Raw genomic sequence first — 25,323 nt, 5'->3', positions numbered from 1 at the left:
AAACGAATCACCTTGGACTGTCCCACACCTGAGCCGGGCGGGGTCAAAGTGCAGGAAGCTGCAAGCTGATAGGTTGTGCTGTGAACTGGGCGGAGTTGGGGGTTTGAGTGACAGGTCTGGGGCTATATCAGAGCAGGCACAGTCACTGCTCCCCCTTTCCTCGTGGATGTTTCACTGGAGTCGTGTTGGTGAGTGTTTCTAAACTCTGTCTCACTATCCCGGGAATGGAGGTGGATTGGAGGTTGTTGTGAGTGTCAGATTATATTGTTTCTCCTCATTCTTCCCGCTTCTCCAACTCCCAGTTCCAGGCTGCAGGTTCCAGTGATTTTGGATGCGGGGAGGTTGTTAGTCTCGGCAACAAAAGCAGAAAATGTTGGAAAAACTCAGCAAATCTAGCAGCATCTGTGGAGAGAAAGGCAGAGTTAACGTTTCGTGTCCGTATGACTCTTCTTCAGAGCTGGGCTTTATTTTGTTAGTTTCGGCATTGTTGTGGGTGCGCAAGCGCAGAAACGCGGCATAATTCTTCTATAATAATGGCGGGTCATCCTACCCTGAATGCACCTCGGGATCGAATACGGTCTATCTCCATCTGCAGGAACCCAACCCTCCTTCATTTCACTATTTTGAATTTAATTTTCCATTTCTTCGTGTAGTCTGCAAGTCCGTTTAAGTATTCCTGTAATTTGCTGCAGTTCTTCACCTCCTTACCTCTCAATGCGCCATTGTTACCACCCGCAGATTGCGTCAACCGACCTTAGATAAGATAATAAACAACTTTTAGATAGAGCGGTTTCTGGGCCCATAGCATTGTGGGAACCTTGGCCGCCATTACTTATCGGCTGCCGCTGAGCGTTTTCGTGCAGTCTGAAGGCAAGTCAGTGACCTGAGACCCTAACTCTGTTTCTTAATCGGTTTATGCTGCCTGACCAGCTGAATATTTGAAGTCTTTTATATTTTCATTTCAGATCCAACATTGTAGAGTTTTGCTTTTGTTTCATTGTTTTACAGGATTGAGTTTAGAAACACAGGCAGACCAATTCGGATAAAAGCAAAATATTGGGGATGCTGGAAGTCTGAAATCAAAACAGAAAATGCTGGAAAAAAAAACTCACCTGGTCTGACAGCAACTGTGGAGAGAGAAACAACCGAGGTTTTTTGTTAACTCCATTCTTGGTATTTGGGCGTCACTAACAAGACCAGCAGATATTGTCAATCCCCAGTTGTTTGTTGGTCAGGTGTTGGTGGGCCTTCTTCCTGAACCGCTGCAGTCACTGTGGTGAAGGTGCTCCCACAATGCTGTTTGGTAAGGAGTTACAGGGTTTCCACTCAGCGATGATATATATCCAAATCATCAAGGACAAGTTGTATTTATGTAGCACCCTGGATAGAATAAAACCTTCCAATGTGTTTCACAGGAATATTATGTTGCAATATTTAACACTAAGTCACATAAGCAGGCATAAGGGCAGATGATCAGAGGCTTGGTCAAAGAAGTAGGTTATATGGAGTGTCTTAAAGGATGAGAGGGAGGCAGAGAGGTCTAAGGAGAATATTTCAGAGTTTTTGGCCTGGGCAGCTGAAGGCTCGGTCACCAATGGTGGATCAATTGAAATCAGGGATCCTCAGAAGGCCTGAATTAAATGACTCCAGTTTTTTTGGCGGGATGTAGATTGGAGGATATTATAGAGATAGTGAGGGTGAGGCCACGGAAGGATTTTAGAACAAGGATGAGAATTTGAACATTGTGGAGCTGCCTAACGAGAAGCCGATGTAGCTTAGTGAACACAGGGGTGTTGGATGAACGAGTCTTAGTGCGAGTAAGGATAAGGGAAGCGGAGTTTTAAATGACCCCATCTTTATGTGGGTAGCTAGTAATAGTCCAGTTTAGCGGGAACAAGGAAAAGGATGAGTTTTAGCAGCAGATGAGCTGAGGCAGTTGTGAAGTTTGGCAAAGTTACTGAGGTGCAAATAGAGGCTCAGCTTGGGGCGAAATATGACACCAAGATAGTGAATAGTCTGAAACAAAAATAAAAATACCTGGAAAAACTCAGCAGGTCTGGCAGCATCTGCGGAGAGGAACACAGTTAACGTTTTGAGTCTGTATGACTCTTCAAAAGAACTAAGTAAAAATAGAAAAGAGGTGAAATATAAGCTGGTTTAATGGGGCGGAGGGTGGGGGCTGGAGTGGGACAGGTAGAGCTGGATAGAGGGCCAGTGATAGATGAAGATTTCCAAAAGATGTCATAGACAAAAGGACAAAGAGATGTTGAAGGTGGCGATATTATCTAAGGAATGTGCTAATTAATGGTAGAAAACAGGACAAGCAAGGTACAGATATGCCCTCGGGGGGGTGGGGTGGGGTGACGGGAAGGGATCGAAATAGTCTAAAAGGTAGAGATAAAACAATGGATGGAAATACATTTCAAAATAATGGAAATAGGTGGGAAAGGAAAAATCTATATAAATTATTGGAAAATATAAGAGGGATCGGAAAGGGGGTGGGGATGGAGGAGTGAGTTCACGATCTAAAATTGATTGTTGAATAGTCTGGTTCAGTCTCAAATTTGTCAGAGAGATGGATGGCATTGATGGTTAGTGAGTGGAGATTGTAGCTGGGACTGAAGACAATGGCTTCAGTCTTCCCAATATTTAAATGGAGGAAATTTCTGTTCATCCAGTACTAAATGTCAGTCAAGTCAGGACCGTGTGTGACTCGGAGGTGATTATGTTCACAGACACCTGCTACCCTGGTCCTTCTAGCTGGTAGAGGTTGCGGGTTTGGGAGATTCTGCCAAAGCTCTGGTAGAGTTGCAGATGTGTAACATCCCTCTCCTTCACGCCCTGGCTCTCCCATCTCCCTCTCTTTCCTCCCCTAGATTTTGGAGTTTTGTATAGGCCCTGTCCAGTCGTTGGGTTCCCTTTCCTAATAGGTATTGATGAATCCATTGTGTCTGAAAGCTTTCATTGTCACTTTTTCCTCATGCCAGTCCCAAAAATGACCAGATTCATTCAGCTCAATTTCGTAACCTGCCTTTGTGTTTTTATGGATTCTCTCTCACTCCCTTTGGCCTGTTTTAAACTACTTTCACAGGGCTTGCAGTCCGGAATCTCAAACCTAACATCACATCAGGATCTGATGGTGTCGCCCAATTTATCGTAACCCACATATCATCGAATTTTGAACATGGAAGTTAAAAGCCTTGTTCACAGTGGGGAGAAACCGTATACATGCTCTGTGTGTGGACGAGGCTGCAGCCGAACAAATGACCTGTCGAACCTCAGCCACAGTCACACTGGAGAGAATCCATGGAAATGTGGGAACTGTGGGAAGGGATTCAGTTACCCATCCCAGCTGGAAATTCATTGAAGCACTCACATTGGAGAGAGGCTGTTCACCTGCTCTGAGTGTGGGAAGGGATTCACTCAGTCATCCCATCTGCAGACACACCAGTGAGTTCACACTGGGGAGAGGCCGTTTACCAGCACTGTGTGTAAAAAGGGGTTTGCTGATTCATCCAACCTACTGAAACACCAGTGAGTTCAAAGTCAGGGGTGGCCGTTCACCTGTTTTGAGTATGGGAAGGGATTCATTCGGTCATCCCACCTGCTGAGACACCAGCGAGTTCACAAGTAACTGCTTGGGTTGGATTTAGTTCCTAATGATATTGTTGTCTGAAGCATATTCATTGGAGTGTGTTTCTGCTGATGTTAATAAACTCCAGCCCAGTTACAGATTCTGGATAAAATTCAAATAAATCAGCTTTGCGTTAAACACAGTGTGTTGAGTCTTTTTAATATCTTTAACACAAGTTTGTTCCTTTTGAAGGGCTCTCCCTCTCGCTTGTCTCCTCCATCCTCACCTCCAGCAACAATGTGAGGATCTCATGGAGCTTCTTTGTTTCTAAGATTGAGACAATCCGATCAGCTGCCTCTGCTGCTTCCCTCCCTTCCACTGGCCCAACGGGACAAACTGTGTCTGAAGATCCCACTTGCCCAAGCCCTGAACACACATTTTTCACGGGTTTCTCTCCTGTCTCCCCTTATGCCCTCTCAGTGCTCTCTCTGTGCACAACCTGCTCCATCGACCCTATTCCCACTAAACTATTGACCAAACAACCTCCCCATGCCTACTGACATTCACAACAGTTCTCTCTTTTCAAGTACTGTCCCGCTCTCCTTTAAATCTTCCATCATTACCACTGTCGTTAAAATAACAAACTCTTCACTTCTGCATCTTTGCATGCTGCCGCCTCATTCCCTGTCTCAATTTCCTTTGAAAAATACTTAAACATTTTGTAATCTCCCAAATCCATGTCCATCTTTCTCTGAACTCCAGGTTTGAATTTCTCCAATCAGGTTTCTGCCCCGCCATAATTCCAGAACAGTTATTTTGAAAGCTATATGACTGTGACAAAGGTAAACTTTCCATTCTGGTCTTTCTCGACCTGTCTGCGGTGGGCCCCTCTCTCACAGGCCTTGATTTCCGTCTATTGTTCTGAATGATTAACAGCATTAACCTTCTCCCTAAACTGTCCAAACCATTTATTGAAACTAGGGAACCTTCTTGTTCTAATGGTGTCATTCCATGTCTGCATTCATGCCCTGAAGTCAGCCCTTGAATTGTGTGTGTATTGTTTCATCATGTCCGCACATTTCAGTAACAAATGTTGAAATGTCTACTCCACATCCACAGAGTTTCATCTGTTTAAAGTCACAAAAAGAAAGGTCCAGCTTTCTTCTGGAGTTTGAGAGAAATTAGCTTTCAGAATGATGCAGAGTTTCAGCCAATGAGGGAGAGCCGGGCTCAGCACCGCCCCTCATTCACTCCGATTGGTTGGAGGACCAGCCTCTCCTACTCGACTATCCTGCCCCGACCCCTCTTCCTATTGGTCCGCAGCTGCCATCAATCAGCCGGGCATTGGGAGCTGTCAGGTGAGAGGTCAGTGTCGGGGGGCGGGGTTTACAAATCCCGAGGGCGGCCCCAGAGCCGAATCTGAACCAATGAACATTCTCCACTTGTTTCCGGCTTCTCTCCGGCACCAACCTCAAGCAGAGAGCGGGAGACTCCGAGCATGCGCCGTTCACCCGGACAACCCGCACCAGATAGAGCGGTTTCTGAGGCGCACCGGATTGTGGGTAATTTCGGCCGCCATTAGAAACAGTGTCTCAGTTAATCTTTGTCTGAACCCGGGGAATTGAGGGTAGGGTTTCTGTTAGCATAGGGGCTGAAGAATAATAAATACCATGTTCGAGCTCCAAAGCTTCAGACCAGGGTTGATATGGGGCAAAAAGGGAATTTACACAAGGGGGCAGACATATAGCTGAGGTATTAAATGAATACTTTGCACCTGTCTTTAGCAAGGAAGAAGATGCTACCCAGACCATGGTAAAAATGTGAAGTAATTTGGACACTAGATGGGTTTAAAAGCGGGAAAGAGGAAGTATTGAATATCCTATCTGTACTTAAAGTTGTTAAGTCGCCAGGACCAGATGTGATGCATCCATGGATACTGCAAGATGTGAGTTGAAATTGCGGAGGAACTGGACATAATTTTTCAGTCTTCTGTAGACTCAAGGGTAGACCCCAAGGACTAAAGATTGCAAACTTTACACTCTTGATCAAAAAAGGGCGTAAAGATATGCCCAGCGACTACAGACCAATTTGGTTAACTCCTAGAAACAATAATTCTGGACAAAGTTAATCATCACATTGACAAATGCAGGTTGATTATGGAAAGCCAGCATGGATTTCTTAAAGGAAAATCATGTTTAACTAATTTGATGGAGTTTCTTGAAGAGGTAACAGAGAAGGTTCATGAGGGCAATGCTGTCACTATGGTGTACATGGACTTCCAAAAGGCGTTTGTTTAAGTACTGCACAAAAGATTTGTGAGAAAAGTTAAAGCTCAGGTTACAAAAGGGACAGTAGAAACATGGATACGGAATTGGCTGCATAACAGGAAACAGAGAGTAGCAGTTAGTGGATATTTTTTGCACTGGAGGAAGGTTTATAATGGAGTTCCACAGCGGTATGGTTATGGGACCATTGCTTTTCCTGCCATACATTAATGACCTAGATCTTGGGGCAAAGGCAACATTTCAAAATCTGTGGATAATACAAAACTCAGAAAAATCACAAACTGTGAGGAGGATATTGTAGAACTTCAAAAGTTCATAGACAAGCTGGTGGAATGGGTGGAGAGGTGGCAGCTGAAGTTCAATCCAGAGAAATGTGAGACGATAAGTTTTGGCAGGAAGACAGTATAAATTAGGGGGTACAACTCTAAAGGGGGGTGCAGGAGCTGAGGGACCTGTGTGTATATGTGCCTAAGTCATTGTGGCAGGGCAGGTTGAGAGAATGGTTAATAAGTGATACAGTTTCCTGGATTTTTTGAATAGGGGCACAGAGTACAAGAGCAAGGAGGTTATGCTGAGCTTGTATAAGACACTAGTTAGACCTCAGCTGGATTATTGCTTACAGTTCTCGACACTGAATTTTAGGAAGGATGTGAAGGCATTGGAGAGAGTATAGAAGAGATTTACGTGAATGGTTCCAGAGTTGAGAAACTTGAGTTATGAAGATAGATTGGAAAGGTTAGCATGGTGGCATGAGAGAAAAGATGCTCAGAGGAGATTTGATGGAGGCATTCAGAATCATGAGGCGTCTGGACAGAGTCTATAGGAAGAAACTGTTCTGACTCGTGAAAGGATCAAGAACGAGAGGGCACAGATTTAAAGAAGTTATTCAAAGAAGCAAAAGCGATATGTGGAGAAACTTCTTATGCAGCATTGCAATTAAATTTTGGAATGCACAGGTTGAGAGTGTGGCGGAGGCAGGTTCAACTGAAGCTTTCAGGAAGGAATTAGACTGTTATCAGAAACGGGAGGACGTAAAGGGTAAGGTGGGAGAATGGGACTAGGTGAGTTGCTCTTTGGGAGAGCCAGTGCAAACACGATGGACCAAATGGCCTCCTTCTGCGTCATACCAATTGTGTGATGTGGTAAAAATTGTTGGTTAATCCTGACTGTCAATCTCTATCTCTATGTCTGTAAGAGACCAATAGACCATTGTTCTCCCAGTTTACATTCTAACAAGAAGTTCCGAATGTTTGTAGCACTGTGATCTTGTTGTGTGTCAATCTTGTGCAGAAGGGCTGATGAGGGTAGAATAACTTGGCCTGCAAGATACAGTCTGTGTGAGAGTGATTAGAATATGATTGTGTCATAGTTCAGTGAGACCTGATCGCTTACTGAGTGAGTGAGCCTGTATAAATATAACTCAGGTAAACACAGCTTGTCACAGTCCAGTGAGTTCTGATCACTGACTGTGTGAGCGAGTCTGTATAAATTAGTGATTTTCTGCTAACATAGGGATTGCAAAATAAGAATGATTAATATCCAACTCCTACCATCTCCATCCTGCAAGAATGGAGCTGTTGGCCAATGTTCAGTAATTAATCTTTTTCAGTAAAGTCTGTCATACATTAACACAAAATTGTTCTGCTATGCTCTATTTTTTAACATGAATTAGCAAACATTTTTTACCTCTATGAGTTTGGGTTGTGAACTGGAACGTCTTCACGCTTCTCTGTTGATCTTATCCAGAAGGGCTAATCTGGAAAGAAGGGCTTGGTCTGTAAGATACGGTCACTCTGAGAGTGAAAATGTAACATTTTTATATCAAAGTTCAGTGACATCTGATCACTTACCGGGTGAGTCAGTCTGTGAAAATGTAACTCAGGTAATCACAGCTCCTGTAGGTGATTCTCTGGTTACAATGAGATCGATAAGAAAGGAATCAGGAGCTTGCAGTCCCACCCAGCAGGGCACCAGTGGAGAGGCATTGGAGGAGGATGGTTTGGTCAATGGTGTCAAAGACTGCGGACAGGCCGAGAAGGACTGTGAGGGAGAGTTTACCTTTGTCACATTCACATCAGATGTAATATGTGACTTTGAGAAGAGCTGTTTCGATACTGTGACGGGGCAGGTATCTTATTGCACGGATTGAAACATAGAGTTCCAAGTCTGATGGGCATGGATTTGGATGGTGACAAGGGTTTGGTAGAGGGAAGGGTGGAAAGAAATGGAGAGGTAGTTTACAAGGACATTGGGGTCAAGGGTTGGTTTTATTGAGGAGAGAGCGATGATGGCAGATTTGAAGGAGAGGGAGAGCCCTTCAAAGGAATTAACGTGTGTTTGAGATATTAAAGAGACTCAAAACAGTGTGTTTAACACAAAACTGATTAATTTAATTTTTATTCAGAGTGAGAACCACGATGACAGGGCTGGTGTTTATTAACATCAGCAGAAACAGGCCCGAATGAACATGGCTCAGTCTGGTTGTGATTAACAGCAAAATCCAATCACTGCAGTTATTTGTGAACTCGCTGGTGTTTCAGCAGGTTAGCAGACTGAGTGAATCCCTTCCCACACTTGCAGCAGGTGAATGGCCTCTCCCCAGTGTGAACTCGCTGGTGTGTCAGCAGGTGGGATGACTGAGTGAATCCCTTCCCACACGTGGTGCAGGTGAAGTGCCTCTCCCCTGTGTGAGTGCGCTTGTGTGTCTGCAGGTGGGATGACTGAGTGAATCCCTTCCCACACTCGGAGCAGGTGAACGGCCTCTCCCCAGTGTGAGTTCGCTGATGTAAAATGAGTTGAGATGATCGCCTGAACCCAGTCCCGCAGTGAGAGCACCTGAACGGTCTCTCATCAGTATGAACAAGTTGATGGGACATCAGTTCCCCGGAACTTTTAAAGCACTTCCCACAGTCTGGGCATTTAAACGGTCTCTCATCAGTGTGAATTCGTTGATGTGTCTGTAGGTGGGATGACTGAGCAAATCTCTTCCCACACTCAGAGCAGGTGAACAACTTCTCCCCAGTGTGAACCTGCTGGTGTCTCACCAGGTTGTTTGAATGGGCGAATCCTTTCCCACACTCGGAGCAGCTGAATGGCCTCCCCTCAGTGTGAGTTTGTTCATGTCTCAGCAGGCTGGATAACTGAGTGAATCCCTTCCCACACTGTGTACAGGTGAACGGTCTCTCCCCAGTGTGAATTCGCTGGTGCCTCAGCAGGGTGGATGAATCAGTGAATCCCTTCCCACACTCCGTACAGGTGAATGGCCTCTCCCCAGTGTGAGTGTGCTGGTGTATGGTGAGTTCAGATGCTCGCCTGAACCCAGTCCCACAGTGAGAGCACCTGAACGGTCTCTCGTCAGTGTGAACACGCTGGTGTGCCAGCAGGTTGGATGAGTCAGTGAATCCCCTCCCACACTCGGAGCATGTGAACGGCTTTTCCCCAGTGTGAACCCGTTGGTGCATCACCAAGCTGGATGACTGAGTGAATCCTTTCCCACACTTGGAGCAAGTGAACGGTCTCTCACTCGTGTGAACTCTCTGGTGCCTCAGCAGATTGGATGAATTAATGAACGCCTTCCCACACTCAGGGCAGGTGAACGGTCTCTCCCCAATGTGAACTCGTTGGTGTGTAAGCAGGTTGGATGAATTAACAAATTTCTTCCCACAATCTGAGCAGGTGAACAGCCTCTTCCTGGTGTGACTGTCCCGCTGAGTTTCCAGCTGAACTGTATCAGTGAATCCCTTCCTACAATCTGCACATTTCCATGGCTTCTCCCCATTTTGACTGCATTTATGTTTTGATGGGTCTGATGATCGGCTGAAGCCTCGTCCACACACAGAACATGTGTACGGTTTCTCCCCACTGTGAACGGTGCTTTTTCCTTCCATGTCCATAAACCGATGATATTCAGATCTCGATAAATTGGGCGATTCTATCAGATCCTGTTGTGATGTTTGGTTTGAGTTTTCCGACTGCAAATCTTCCCCTTCTAATCCCCTGTGAAATTGATTTAAAACAAGAAAAAGGGAGTTAGAGAGAACCCACTGAAACACAAAGGCAGGATGGCGTCTCCTCAGGGGCGCAGGTTTCTGCCCTGGGTCTTCATAGGACTGAAAAGACCCACAGATCTTTGGACATAGGGGGCAGGACGTGGCACGAGGTAGCAGAATTCGGGAAGCAGAATTTGCTTCCTTCTCCTTCTTTCCCTGTCGCCGCTCTGCCTCAGCAATAAGACATTGGGACTCAAAGGGTATTGCAACTTGATGGACAAATTGTCTCCATTCTGAACAATGGGAAACAAGCTCCTCCCACTCATTAAAAACCTTGCCCCCTACAAAGATGGCGGCCCCGCATGCGCCCTGCTGCACATTGACCCCAATAAAGATGGCGGCCGATAACTGGGCCCGATTTATGGGGGTTGCGGCCCCCGCTCCGTGCAAGCGGGCGACCGCAAAGTTCAATTTTGGGGTTTTCTGATTGCACAACAAGTTTCTCAATCCGCTCCACCCACCCGCCCAATCGACCGCTCCCTCCGCCCAACTATTCTCTTCCTTACCGATTACGGGTCCGAGAAGCGTCTCTCCATCGCCATTACTCACACTGCGCATGCTTCACTCCCAGCCCGGTCCCGCCCCTCATTCACTCCGATTGGTTGGAGGACCAGCCGCTCCCGCTCGGTCCTCCGTTTCCGCCCCCTCTTCCTATTGGTCCGGACCTGCCGTCAATCAGCCGGGCATTGTGAGAGCGGCCACAGACTCAGCCTGACTTGCTGATTCTTGGCAGCATTTTCTGTTTGGGAATTAGAGCTAGAGATGGATGGTCAGTTCCCCTCTGTCCGGGGGGGATTCACACTCATTTCCCTAGTGCACTGATTATCACCTTTACTTTACATGAGAAAGTCCCCGGTTCAATCCCGGCTGGAAGCTTTGTGCTTACAATTGTTACTGAGGAGGAATTAACAGTGAGTTTAGTTTCATGTCGAACAGGGGGACAGTTATTGTCTCATTCTGTAAAAGCTCCTTTTTCACCTTTGAACAGGGAACGATAAGTCAGAGAAAACTGATCCACTGTGACCCTGAAACAAGATACTGCAGATGCTGGAAATCCGACCTCAAAACAGAAAATGTTGGAAACTCTCAGCAGGTCAAACAGCTTCTGTGGAGAGGGAAACGGAGTGAATGTTTCAGGTCTGTGACCTTTTATCCAAACTGGAAGGACTTAAAGATAGGGGACACCGTGTCGGGAGACGGGGGCCGCGTGTCGGGAGACGGGGAATGTATACTGTACACGTTGTTCACCTTCGTAATTCACAACAATATTCCTGATGTTCATGAGTTGCCTCACTTTCTTTCCCATTAATTCCATTTGCTGACCTATCAGTCTTGCTGCCATCTCGAACAAAACTGTTTTCACCACTAAGGCTCCGCTGGTATTTAATAGTCTTCATGACATCATCGCACTGGGACTGGATGACATCATAAGAGTCCATTGTTTCTTAATGACCCACATCAATAACAAGAAATGGCTGCAATTTCAGAAGGAATTGAAGTCAGAGGGCCCAGGAAAGATGCAAGAGAACGGTTCCCCTTCCAAGGAAAACAAACCCAACTTCACCTAACTGAAGTTCATCATCTCTCGTGAATCTTTTTTGCACACTCTCGAATGCCTCACATGCATCCTGAAGTGAGGGGCTCAGAATTGGACACAATACTGCAGTTGGGGCTAAGCCAGTGTTTTATTCAGGTTTATTCTAACTTGTTGATTTTCTACTTTATTCCCGATTCCACATGCTTTATTCACTGCTTTCTTAGTCTGCCCTGCCATCTTCAATGATTTGTGTACATATAGCCCCAGATTACGCTGCTCTAGCACCCTTTTACAATTGTACCCTTTATTTTATTTTGTCTCTCCTCGTCCTTCCTACCAAAATAAATCACTTCACACCTCTCTGAATTATATTCTACCTGTTTACATGTCTACCCATTCCTTCATCCTGTCTATGTCTTCTTGAGGTTTATCACTATGCTCCTCACCGTAAACGCAACTTGAAAATTTGGCTTCGTTTGCAAATTTTGCCCTGCACACACAAGTCTAGGTCTTTAATATATATCAAGAAAACAGTGGTCTTAACACCGACTCCTTGTGATCCGACTCTATATTTTTCTTCAATCTGAAAAAACAACCGTTTACCATGCGTGCTGTTTCCTGTCACGCATCCAATGCTGCCTCTGGCCCCATGGGCTTTAACTTTGCTGACAAGCCTGTTACTTGGCGCTGTATCAAATGCTGTTTAGCAATTCATGTTCACATCAACCGTTTTAATCTCATCAATATTCTCTGTTGCCTTAACAAATAACTCAAGAAATTTAGTTCAACACGATTTGGCCTGAACAGGCTTTAATGAAACCACAATTGTACAAATGACTTTATTTTGACCTAGATTCCAGCTTCTAAATGCTTTCCCACACAGAGGTTAAACTAATCAGGTAGAGTGCTTGGAATGGAAAAACGAACAATACTGCGATGCTTCAAATATGAACTAAGCAGTAAAAACTGGAAACACTCCAGCAGGTCTGGAAGAACCTATGGAGAGAGAAACAGAATTGACATTTCAGGTCCGTGAGCCAGTGAAATGGGGGAGGTGGGAAGAGGAACAGAAGGAAAGGTCTCTGAAAGGCTGCAGGGTGGGACAGATTAACTGACAAAAGATTTCATGATGTAAGGTCAAAAGAAGTGGTAATGGCCCCATTAAAAAAACAAAAGACGTGTCTAGATGAGATGCGAATGACACGATAACAGCAGTCTGAAACAATGTGGAGAAAATGATAGAGAAATGAGAAAGGAAAACAAATACTTAAAGAAACAAGAAACAAATGGAGGCAGAGATTATGATAGAAAATTGTTGAAGTCAATTTGATTCCAGAAGTCTGTGAAGTGTCTTCTTTTGACCTGGTAATGAACTGTTACATTTCTATATATTCTCAGGTCAGATAAAAGGTCACAAAGCTGTCATGTTAACTCTGTTTCTCTCTCCACAGATGAAGGCCTGACCTGCTGAGGAATTCCAGCACTTTCAGATTCATGTCAGGATTGTAGACTCAGAATTTTTAAAGGTATTGTCCCAAATTAATTTACCACAACGACAACAAAAGTCTCGGCCTCATGAAACTCCAGTCTCATTGTTTTATATTCGGGTCTAGGGATAACGTTCATTGTTTTATATTCGGGTCTGGGGGATAATGTTCACTGTTTTATATTCGGGGCTGGGGATAATGTTCACTGTTTTATATTCGGGTCTGGGGGATAATGTTCACTGTTTTATATTCGGGTCTGTGGGATAATGTTCACTGTTTTATATTCGGGTCTGGGGGATAATGTTCACTGTTTTATATTCGGGTCTGGGCGATAATGTTCACTGTTTTATATTCGAGTCTGGGGATAATGTTCACTGATTTATATTCGGGTCTGGGGGATAATGTTCACTGTTTTATATTCGGGTCTGGGGGATATTGTTCACTGTTTTATATTCGGGTCTGGGGAATAATGTTCACTATTTTATATTCGGGTCTGGGGATAATGTTCACTGTTTTATATTTGGGTCTGGGGGATAATATTCACTGTTTTATATTCGGGTCCGGGTGATAATGTTCACTGTTTTATATTCGGGTCTGGGGGATAACGTTCACTGTTTTATATTCGGGTCTAGGGGATAATGTTCACTGTTTTATATTCGGGTCTGGGGGATAATGTTCACTGATTTATATTCGGGTCTGGGGGATAATGTTCACTGTTTTATATTCGGGTCTGGGGGATAATGTTCACTGTTTTATATTCGGGTCTGGGGGATAATGTTCACTGTTTTATATTCGGGTCTGGGGGATAATGTTCACTGTTTTATATTCAGATCTGGGGATAATGTTCACTGTTTCACATTCGGGTCTGGGGGACAATGTTCGTTCTTTTATATTCGGGTCTGGTGCGGATTAAAATGAGGAGCCTCTTCAATTGAGGACAGTAACTGCATTTTTGGTATGACTTTAAACAAAATGAACTATCCAGGTGTGAGGGACAAACATTTTCCGATTTAGAGCAGTCAGTTTAGGCGAGCTTGAATCTAAATCCTTCAATTCTGTAAATTTAAACTAAGACCAGACAAACAGGAAGCTGCTGATGGTTAAAGGGGCCGGGATGGTGTTGCGGGGAGGTGTCCAGAGGAAGCCTGACACACGCACTGCACAGGGTGAGTAGAGGAAAGGGAGGAATTACTTGATTAAACAGGGAGCCAGGGACAATAGCGGAAGGCGGGAATCACTGGGAATGGAGCAGCGGGATAAAGACACCTCAGACAATTATTGAATGGTTACAGCACAGATGGAGGCCGTTCGGCCCGTCCTGTCTGTGTTGTTCACTGAAGGAACCATTTTCCTAGTGCCACCTCAGGGCTATGGGCCAAGTGCTGGAAAGTGGGATTGTAACAGATAGGTGTTGATGGCCGGCACGGACACGATGGGATGAAGGGCCTGTTTCTGTGTTGTACAACTCTGATTCTATGACTTCCCTCCCTTTGCCCCGTAGCCCTGGGATTAAACAAGTCTTAAGCAAGACTTGTGTGAAACAAAGTGTTTAGGCGATGGGGTAGAAGCAATAAAGAATAACAACCTTTTCACACAGTGAATCGGGGACGGGGTGCAGGATAATGTAACTGTGCAGGTCACTGAGGATCCCCAAAGCCCATCAGCCGTCTGTATGCTGTATATAGAGGGCCCTGGGGGAGGGGGGAATGGAACCATTTGGGACACCGCACAAGGCGGGATGTCACCCCTCCTCCACTCCCCTGGTTACACAAATGACTCACCTTGGACTGTCCCACACCTGGGCCGGGCGGGGTCAAGGTGCAGGAAGCTGCAAGCTGGTAGATTGAGCTGTGAACTGGGTGGAGTTGAGGGGTTTGAGTGACAGGTCTGGGGCTATATCAGTATGTGCTCATAGTGACAACAGACCATTTAGATGCTCGCTCTGTTGGACTGGGTTCAGGCAATCACTTAATCTCACTGTGCACCAGCGAATTCACACTGGGGAGAGGCCATTCACCTGCTCCAAGTGTGGAAGTCGATTCGCTAGTTCTTCCACCCTGCTGAAACACCTGTTTAGGCTGTGACAAGAGCTTTAAAAACCCACATTCATTGATGGTTCACCAGTGCATTCACTCCGGTTCCACTCCATTCATCTGCTCTCACTGCAGGAAGAGGTTCAGGTGATTGTCCATCCTGCTGCAACACCAGTGAGTTCACACCGGGGAGAGGTCATTCACCGGCTCCATGTGTGGGGAGAGATTCTCACTGATGGAAGATCTTTTAAATGGGAAAGAGTTATGAAAGTTCTGTGGAGCTGATGTTCCATCAACGTGTTCACACGGACCAGAGCCTGTTCAAGTGCTGTCACTATGGGACTGGGTTCAAGTGATCATGTGAACTCAGTGTTCAGCGCACTCGCACTGGGGAGGAGAGCATTCATCTGTTCTGTGTGGGAGAGATTCACTCCGTCATCCCACCTCCATACACATTAGTTCTGAAGAGGAGTCATACCGACTTGAAACGTTAACTCTGTTTCTCTCTCCACAGATGCTGCCAGACCTGCTGAGCTTTTCCAGCATTTTCTGTTTCTAATTTTAGATTTCCAACATGTGCAGTATTTTGCTTTCATCTATACACATCGACTTGTTTACATGGGTCAGAAACCTTTTCAAAGTTCTGACCATGAGCCGAGATTTAAAAGCAAAATGGGTGCTGAGACACAAACACATTCACACTGGGGAGAGGCTGTTCACCTGCTATGTGTGTGGGAGGAGATTCACTCTGTCATCTCACCTACTGACACACCAGCGAGTTCACAAGCGGCTGCAGGAATTGGATTCTGCTGTTATTGCTGCTGTTAACCACATCCAGGACTGAACCATTCTGACAGCTGGAGTTTGTTTCTGCTGATGTTCATAATCCCTGTAACTGGACTGAAGTTTAATATTCTGGATAAATGTGAAATAAATCAGGTTTATTTTAAACACGTTGTGGATTTTTGCCTTTCCCACCTGGGTGTTTAACATCACCTGGCTGGAGCTCAGGAAGGACAATCTGGGTCGTGGATCATACAGCAGGAACAGAATTTCAGCCTGGACACAGTCCCTCGGGGTCACACTGAGAAGGACAAACAGCACTTTGCTCTTTCTCCTCTCTCTTCACTGACAGCAAAGCCCCCGTGTGGGTTAATCCTGAGGTGTGTAAGAAATGTGTCCCAGCCGCTCTCTTCCATGGTTCGGAGCTCCTGGACCCAGAACAGCAGGCTCCTATACAACTGTGTTTAGAGTCAGGAGGAACAACGGTGAATGCTGGAAACGTGCTGTCAAATCAGAGGTTGGTGTAAAACTGTGATCTGTTTCTGACTGAAAGGGAAAATCAGGTTTAAATTTCCAGTCTGAAAATTACTGTGCTAATTATTCTATGAAGATTTACTGTGTTTGTGACAGACTAAAATCGATTACTTTAAGGCAGAATTAAACCCATTTGAAATAAATTTGCAAAATTCTGTATTAAAATAGCAGGTAGATGATTTCAGAGATACCTGTTAACTGCTGGGAGAATTATACAACAGATAAAGAAAGACCTGCAGCACATTTCCTGGAGTTCCCTATTTTATTGATATGTGTTAGACACCAGGATAACTAAAAATACTCAACCCTGAACATCCATATGGTTGCAACCCTCAAAGTTACTCTGGGATCACTCCCGCCGTGTAGCTCCAGCACTGATCCTGCTGCAGGTTGGAGGCTCGGGGAGTGGGCCCTCCAGGAGTGGATTGGGAGAAAGCAGTGTTTCAGCATCCTAACTAATATACGGTGAGGAACCAGAGGAATCCTTACTGAGGAACTGTCTGGGGCTTTACCTCTCAGTGTAGGTCTAGGGGTGAATGATTCCTGACTCCCTGAACTGTCTGACACTGAACCCAGTTTGGAACAAGATGAATTCAGTGTCCAGGAGAACTGGGACAAATATCACCCACAATTGAGGGAGAGAAAAGCAGCCATTAGAGAAGAGATCTTTGGGAAAGAAGATGATGAACAATTGTGGAAATAACAGCAAAGCTTTCCCAGCTCCATCAGGAGTGGGAAGATGGTTAAACGTAATTTTGAAACACTGAAAAACAGTTGAGGACAGATTGAATCAGATTGCCAGGCTATGACAGAACTTTTAAATGACTGTTTCACAACAGTCTGCATTCCTGTGGATGATGCTCAGATTCCAGCTGTGGGATGTGCTGTCGTCAATAACATCATCAATATTAAAATAGAAAGGGATTGTCACCCTGGAGAAAATAGGGAATATCAAACTAGATGGTGCTCCAGGTCCAGATGATGTCCACCCAAGGGGGTTTAAAGAGATGGAACGGGTGCCCTGTGAGCCTCTTTTCCGTATCTTCAACAGCTCAATAGAGTCAGCGATTGTTCTCTGAGATCGGAAAGTAGCTCATGGTGTTCCCACTTTCCAAATCAGGGAAAAATCAGAGCCAGGGAATGACAAGCCCATCAGTGTGGCCACGATCACAGGGAAGATGCTTGAAGGTTTCTGATTCTGTTTCTGATCACTGGGGGAGAGAAGGATCCATTCGAGATCCTCAACATGGATTCCGGGAAAGAATGTCACGCCTTAGAAACCTGTTTGTGTTTTGTGAAGAAGTTGCTGTGCTGGTGGATGAGGGGAATCAGGTTGACATTGTCTATCTCAGGGTGTAATCCAACACCAGCATCTTGTATTTACACAGAGGGTTGTGGGGCTGGAGGAGGTTACAGAGATACTGAGGATCCGTTTGATATTGTCTATCTCAGAGGTGTCAAACTCCTTTTCCATGGTGGCTCTGCCAATATCCTGGCACTGGGTGAGGGCCACATTCAGCAGAAGTTATTAAAATGAAACAAGATACTGATAAACTTTATTAGTATTCACTGACATCTCGATTTTATTCACTGCTCCTGCTGCTCCTGATACCTGGCACCTCTTCACTTGAACCATCACATCAACACTTGGAGCAAATGACTGGGCTGAGGTCTGTCTCGGATAAAAACATGAGGACCTCTTGTCAGCACAGAATCAGAGAAAATATAGCACAGAGGAGGCCATTCAGCCCATCATGTCTGTACTGGCTGAAAATGAGCTGTCCAGTCCAATCCCACTTTCCAGCTCTTGGTCTGTAGTCCTGTAGGTTACAGCACGACTGGTGCATAACCCAGTACTTTTTAAATGTGAGTATTTCTGCCTCTACCACCCTTTCAGATAGTGACTTAAAATTCCCCAGCACCCTCTAAGTGAAAACATTACTCAACTCCCCTCTAATCCTCCCACCAATTACTTTAAACCTCAGCCCCCTGGTTACTGGCATCTCTGTTAATGAAATAGGTCCTTCCTACCCAATCTATCTGGGACCCTCATCATTTTATACACATCAATTAAATCTCCCCTCAGCATCCTCTATTCCAAAGAAAACAACACCCGCCTCTCCAAATCCTCCTCAGGGTTAAAATTCACCAGTCCTGGCATCATCCAGATAAATCTTTTCTGTGCCCTCTCCAGTGTGATCACATCCTTCCTGTAAAGTGCTGACCAGAACTGGATTGTGCTCTAACTAGTGTTTTTTATATTTCTAGAATAACCGTTCTCTCACCTTCTTTAACTTCAATGTGATGGAAACTCACAGCTGGAACCTGTCAGCATTTGAAAGATATTTACAAATTTTCGAGGGTTCCTTACAGTTGGGATCTTCCTCTGTTCTGTCCACTCGAGGTGTTAGATAACAGACTTTCTCCTGGGAATATCGAGCTGGAGTTTTGGGCCATGAGGTGTTTCCTTGTTCATCTTGTTGACTCTTAATATTGAATTGTGTGGTTAGAGACACCAGGTAATCAAGCTGACAACAGATTATCTCACACTGACTTTATTAACAGCACTGCAATCATACAGATAGAGTATAGTTCCCCAATCAGAATAGGGATAATCACAGAATCTTTACAGTGCAGTAGGCCATTCGGCCCATTGAGTCTGCACTGGCTCCCTGAAAGAGCATTCCACCTAGTCCCACTCCCCTGCCTTATCCCGTAACCTTGGACATTCTCTCTTTTCAGGTAGCAATCCAGCTCCCTTCTGAATCCCTCAATCGAACCTGCCTCTACTGCCCTTTCAGGAAGTTAGTTCGAGACTCCAACCACCTTGTGGGTGAAAAAATGTTCCCTCACATCACATTTAGGGAGGGAACTTAAAAGCTTCACATCAAGGCAGGGCCGCCAATGATGGAGTAATTATAATCTTGGGTGTTCGAGAGGGCAGAATGAGAGGAGCGCAGAGGGTCATGTGACTGGAGATTAGAGAGATAGGGAGTGATGAGGTCATGGAGGGATTTGAAACTGAGGATACAAGTTTTAAAATTGAGGCAAAATTGACCAGGAGCCAATGTCGGTCAATGAGCACAGGGGTGATGAGTGAATGGAACTTGATGTGAGAAAGCTCAAGGTCAGCAGAGTTTGGATGATCTCATGTTTCCGTGTGGGGATGGGGTGAATGTGAGAGGCCGGCCAGGAATGTACTGGAACTATCACGTCTAAAGGTAACATGGATGAGGGTTTGAGCAGCAGATGAGCTGGGGGTGGGGTGGAGACAGGCGACGTTATGGAGATTGAAATATCTGGTATTAGTGATGGTGTGGATATGTGGTCAGAAACTCATCTTGGAGTCAAATATGACACCAAGAATGTGAACAGTGTTGTTCAGCCTCAGACAGTTCCCAGGCAGAGGGATGGACTCGGTAGTTATGGAATGGAATTTGTAGTGGTGACCGAAGACAATGGCTTTGGTCTTCCTGATTTTTAATTGAGGAAATTTCTGCTCATCCAGTACTGGATGTGAGATAAGCAGTTTGATAATTTAGTAACAGTTGGATGATGTCACCTAGTGGCAGCCTGTAGATGAGAAATAGGAGTGGCCAAGGATAGATCCTTGGAGGACACCAAGTACAAGGACTTTGGAGAGGAAAGGGAGGTTGGAGATGGGGTGGTAGTTTACAATGACAATTGTGGAAAAAGTTCTTTTTTAGGATGGGTGATGATGGTGGATTTAAAGGTGAGGGGAACAGTACCAGGAGAGAGACAGAACCATTAGCTGATATTGTTGAGATGGAGAAGTTGGATGGTCAACAGTTTAATGTGAATAGGGTTATGGGAACAGAGGTGGGTCTCATGGACAAGATGAGCACTGAGAGGGCATGAGGGGAGATGGGAGAGAAACTGGAGAAAGATGTGGGTTCAGGGCTCGGACAAGGGGACTTTAGAGACAGTTTGTCCCGGTGGGCTAGTGGAAGGGAGGGAAGCAGCAGAGGCAGCTGATCGGATTGTCTCAATCTCAGTGACAAAGAAGCTCTATGAGCTCCTCACACTTGTTGTTGGAGGTGAGGATGGAGGAGACAGGGGAGAGGGAGAGTCCTTCAGAAGGAACTAATTTGTGTTTGAGATATTAACAAAATTCACCAGACAGTGTGTTTTACACAAAGCTGATTTATTTGACTTTTATCCAGAATATTAACACCTATAACTGGGCTGGAATTTATTAGCATCCGCAGAAATACTCCCCAGTGAAAATCGTTCAGTCCCGGGTGGTGTTAACAGGAAAATCCCATCATTGTATTTAAAAAGACTCAATATTGTGTGTGTAATACAAAGCTGATTTATTTGACTTTTGTCCAGAACATTAATGCCTAGAACTTAACATCAGAGAAACAGACCCTAATAAACATCGTTCACTCCTGAATATAATTAACAGTAAAATCCAATCACTGTCTTTATGTGTGAACTCGCTGGTGTATCAGCAGGTTAAATGAATGAGTGAATCCCTTCCCACACTGGGAGCAGGTGAATGGTATCTCCCCAGTGTGAACTCGCTGGTGTGTCAACAGGTGTGATAACTGAGTGAATCCCTTCCCACACTGGGAGCAGGTGAATGGCCTCTCCCCAGTGTGAGTTCGCTGGTGTACAGTGAGTTGAGATTCTCGCCTGAACCCAGTTCCACAGTGAGAGCACCTGAACGGTCTCTCGTCAGTGTGAACATGTTGATGGGACATGAGTTCCCCAGAACTTTTAAAGCACGTCCCACAGTCTGAGCATTTAAAAGGTCTCTCGTCAGTGTGAACTCGCTGGAGTTTCAGCAGGTTGGATGACTGAGTGAATCCTTTTCCACATTCAGAGCAGGTGAACGGCCTCTCCCCCTTGTGAACTCGCTGGTGTTGTTGCAGCCCTGTTGATCGAGTGAATCCCTTCCCACACCCGGAAAATGTGAACGGCCTCTTCCCAGTATGAACTTGCTGGTGTTGCAGCAGGTTGGATGACTGAGTGAATCCCTTCCCACACTCAGAGCAGGTGAACAGTCTCTCCGTCGTGTGAACTCGTTGGTGTTGCAACAGGTCGGATGAGTGAATGAATCCCTTCCCACATTCGGAGCAGGTGAATGGTCTCTCCACAGTGTGAATTCGCTGGTGTCTCAGCAGGTTGGACGATCGAATGAATCCCTTCCCACATTCGGAGCAGGTGAACGGTCTCTCCCCAGTGTGAGAGCGCCAATGAGTTTCCAGCTCAGATGGGCATCTGAATCCCTCTTCACAGCCTCCACATTTCCATGGTTTCTCCCCACTGTGAACAGTGCTTTTTCCCTTCATGTTCAAAATCAGTTTACGATAAATTGAGCGACTCCTTCAGATCCAGATGTGATGTTTGGTTTCAGTTTCCCGACTGCAAATCCTCCCCTTCTAATACCCTGTGAAATTGATTTAAAATAGAAAAAAGGGAGTGAGAGAGAACCCACAAAAACACAAAAGCAGGTTGTGAAATTGAGCTGAATGAATCTGGGAATTTGTGGGGCCGGCACGAGGAAAAAGTGACCATGAAAACTGCTGGATTGTCATAAAAACCCAACTGGTTTACTAATGTCCTTCAGGGAAGGGAACCTGCCACTCGGTCTGGGCCTACACAAGACTCTGGTCTCCTTAAGATAACAGATAGGAACCGGAATAAACCATACGGTTCATTGAGCTGCTCCACCATTCGAAATGAGCATGGCTGATCACGGGCTTCAACTCCACTGTCTGAGAGAGAAAGAAAAGAAGAGAAGGGGGTAGTAGAAGCGGGGATAAAGAAGACGGACTTAATAGAGCTACATCTCACTGCATAAGTGTGAGCTTATCCATTCTGGCCGGAAGAATGAAAAGGCGACATTATTTAAATGGAGAGAAACTTCAGAATGCATCAGTGCAGAGGGATCTGGGTGTCCTCGTGCATGAATCGCTGAAAGCTAGTATGCAGGTACTGCAGGCAATAAGGAAGGCAATTGGAATTTTGTAACTTATTGCTAAAGGAATAAAGTATGAAAATAGGGAAGTTGCTGCAACGGTACAAGGCATTGGTGAGAACACACCTGGAGTACTGTGCACAGTTTTGGTTCCCTTACTTGAGGAAGGATGTAGTTGCATTGGAGGAGGCTCAGAGGAGGTTCACTAGATTGATTCCAGAGATGTGGGGCTTGGTTAATGAGGAGAGATTCAGCAGTTTATGCCCATACTCGCTAAAGTTTAGAAGTATGAGAGGAGATCTAATTGAGGTATATAAGGTGCTAAAGGAGACAGACAAAGTAGACGTGGAGCGGATGTTTCCCCTTGTGGGGTATTCTAGAATGAGAGGCCATAGTTTTAGGCTATGGGGTGGTAGATTTAAATCAGAGATGAGGAGGAATTGCTTTTCTCAAAATCTGTGGAATTCACTACCTCAGAATGCAGTGGATAAACTTAAGGAGGAGATAGATAGATTTTTAATTCGTAACGGTTTGAAAGGTTATGGGGAGATGTTGGGAAATTGGAGTTGAGGCCGAAATGATATCAGCCATGATCGTAATGAATGGCGGGGCAGGCCCGAGGGGCTGAATTGCCTACTCCTGCTCCTAGTTCTTATGTTCTTATTCAAGAGTCAAGCCTGGTACAGAATTTTTTTTTCTAATTATTTGATGGTATATGGTGGTATATGGCTTGGTCAGCATTTATTACCCATCTCTATTTGCCGCTGAGAAGGTGGTGTTGAACTGCCTTCTTGAACCACTGGCAGCTCAGCCTCACCTTCTCAATGCACATTGTCCTCGGGGAGTCAGGCATTCCCCAGTCACGTGCTCAGCCCTGGCTCCCCGCTCTCATTCTCTTCCGCCTTCGTCATCCGGCCCAAGCCACGCCCACTCCATGACGTCACCGATATGGCCGCACATGCGCCCTGCTCCCCGCTGAAACAAGATGGCGGCCGTTAAACCGGTCCCGGGGAAACAGCGGCTCCGGAGATTAGCAGCACCGGACAGAAACAGCCCGGGAGTTTCTTGTTCGCGGCTTGTGGCCTACACCGGGGGTTTCTGACGCCTTCCCGCCCACCCACCGTCACTAACGTTGCCTCCGCTTCGCCGCGTCCTCACCTCCTAAAATCCAACAACCAAGCGTCTGTCCATAACAACAACAAAAATACCTGGGAAAACTCAGCAGCTCTGGCAGCATCTGCTGAGAGGAACACAGTTAACGTCTCGAGTCCATTTGACTCTTCAACAGAACTAAGGAAAAATAGAACAGGTGAAATATAAGCTGGTTTAAGGGGGGAGTGGGACAGGTAGAGCTGGATAGAGGGCCAGTGATAGGTGGAGATAACCAAAAGATTTCATAGACAAAAGAGCAAAGAGGTGTTGACGGTGGTGATATCATCCAAGAAATGTGATAATAGGTGACATTAAGGGTAGAAAGCAGGATGAGCAAGGTACAGATAGGGCTATCTGTGGGGGTGGGGTGGGGGGGAAGGGATCGAAATAGGCTAAAAGGTAGAAATAAAACAATGGATGGAAATACATTTAAAAATTGGAAATAGGTGGAAAAAGAAAAATCTATATAAATTATTGGGAAAAAGCGGGATCGGAAAGGGGGTGGATGTGGAGGAGAGAGTTCTTGATTTAAAATTGTTGAACTCAATATTCAGTCCAGAAGGCTGTAAAGTGCCTAGTCGGAAGATGCGGTGCTGTTCCTCCAGTTTGCGTTGAGCTTCACTGGAACAATGCAGCAAGCCAAGGGCGGACATGTGGGCATGAAAGCAGGGTGGAGTGTTGAAAAGGCAAGCGACAGGGAGGTCTGGGTATTGCTTGCGGACAGACCTAAGGTGTTTCGCAAAGCGGTCACCCAGTCTGCATTTGGTCTCTCCAATGTAGAGGAAACAGCATTGGGAGCAACGAATGCAGTAGACTAAATTGAGGTAAGTCCAATTGAAGCACTGCTTCACTTGAAAGGATTATTTGGGCCCTTGGACGGTGAGCAGGGGGGAATTAAAGGGGCAGGTCTTGTTTTATCTCTACCTTTTAGCCTATTTCGATCCCCCCCTGCACCCCACTCCCACAAGGGCTATCTGTACTTTGCTCGTCCTGCTTTCTACCCTTAATGTCCCCATTATCACATTTATCAGCTAATATCACCATCGTCAACACCTCTTTGTCCTTTTGTCTATGACATCTTTTGACTATCTCCACCTATCACTGGCCCTCTATCCAGCTCTACCTGTCGCACCACCCCTTAAACCAGCTTATATTTTCTATTTTTCCTTACTTCTGATGAAGAGTCATTCGGACTCGAAACGTTAGCTGTATTCCTCTCCGCAGATGCTGTCGGACCTGCTGAGTTTTTCCAGGTATTTTTGTTTTTGTTCTAGAAACTCACAACATTCTCTCCTCCTGCAACCTGGGCCAGGATGACCGCGCATGCGCCCTGCTGCACATTGCCCCTATAAAGATGGCGGCCGTTACCCCGGGCCTGGCGAAGGGAGAAATCCAGAATTTCTCGGCCCGTTCTCTGTAAACACAAGACCGGTACCTTGTTATTTGGGGTCTGCGGCCTGCACTGTGTCTTTATGAAGCCTCCCTGCCCACTCCACCGACTCCATTCCTCCTCATACACCCACTAACTCTGTTAGTTTGCTCCACTCGACATTCCCTCACCCGCTCTGAGCAGTTTCAGTGCCAGACCAGCACTGCGCATGCTCGTGAAAAATACCGCAATGTGCATGCTCCAAGCACACACCGTCCTGCGCATGTGCGGGGAGCTGCTGTAATGAGAATAGGGCACATTCTGTACCGCAGTGAATGCTGGGTGACCGCTCCGCCATTGAAGGGTAACGTTGTAGAATGAAACTGCAGTCCAGTAATCAGAATACAATGGGTGCCATCGGGACAAGGTATAAAGTCTTCGAATCAATTGATACAGCAACTAAAATGCTCTGGGCTGTACCCTAATTCCCTCCTAGATGTTATGAAGAGCAGAACAAATACCCTGCAGTTAGATCCGAACTCGATGGAGTCTCAGCATATGGATTATTTTTCA

The 25,323-nt window shown here is 45.6% G+C and overlaps 1 protein-coding gene and 1 long non-coding RNA gene across 2 annotated transcripts; one reads left to right on the top strand and one right to left on the bottom strand.

Moving 5' to 3' along the window:
• Positions 1–946: 946 nt before the first annotated feature.
• LOC144698356 (uncharacterized) lies at positions 947–3,772 on the top strand. The gene is made up of 2 exons (XR_013580510.1): positions 947–1,303; positions 3,092–3,772. It is a non-coding gene; the product is annotated as an uncharacterized LOC144698356 (long non-coding RNA).
• Positions 3,773–12,148: 8,376 nt separating this feature from the next.
• LOC144698568 (uncharacterized) lies at positions 12,149–23,423 on the bottom strand. Its single transcript, XM_078570497.1, has 3 exons — positions 23,388–23,423; positions 20,995–21,698; positions 12,149–12,202 (listed from the first exon to the last, which is right to left on the bottom strand). Exons 2-3 carry the CDS (start codon positions 21,598–21,600, stop codon positions 12,149–12,151), a joined length of 660 nt encoding a protein of 219 aa, XP_078426623.1. The 5' UTR covers positions 21,601–21,698; positions 23,388–23,423.
• Positions 23,424–25,323: the final 1,900 nt, after the last annotated feature.

The sequence above is a fragment of the Cetorhinus maximus genome, chromosome 23, assembly GCF_964194155.1.
Source record: "Cetorhinus maximus chromosome 23, sCetMax3.hap1.1, whole genome shotgun sequence".
Taxonomy (NCBI): Eukaryota; Metazoa; Chordata; class Chondrichthyes; order Lamniformes; family Cetorhinidae; genus Cetorhinus; species Cetorhinus maximus.
The sequence above is the reverse complement of the archived record's forward strand: the minus strand, read 5'-3'. Positions and strand labels throughout refer to the sequence as shown.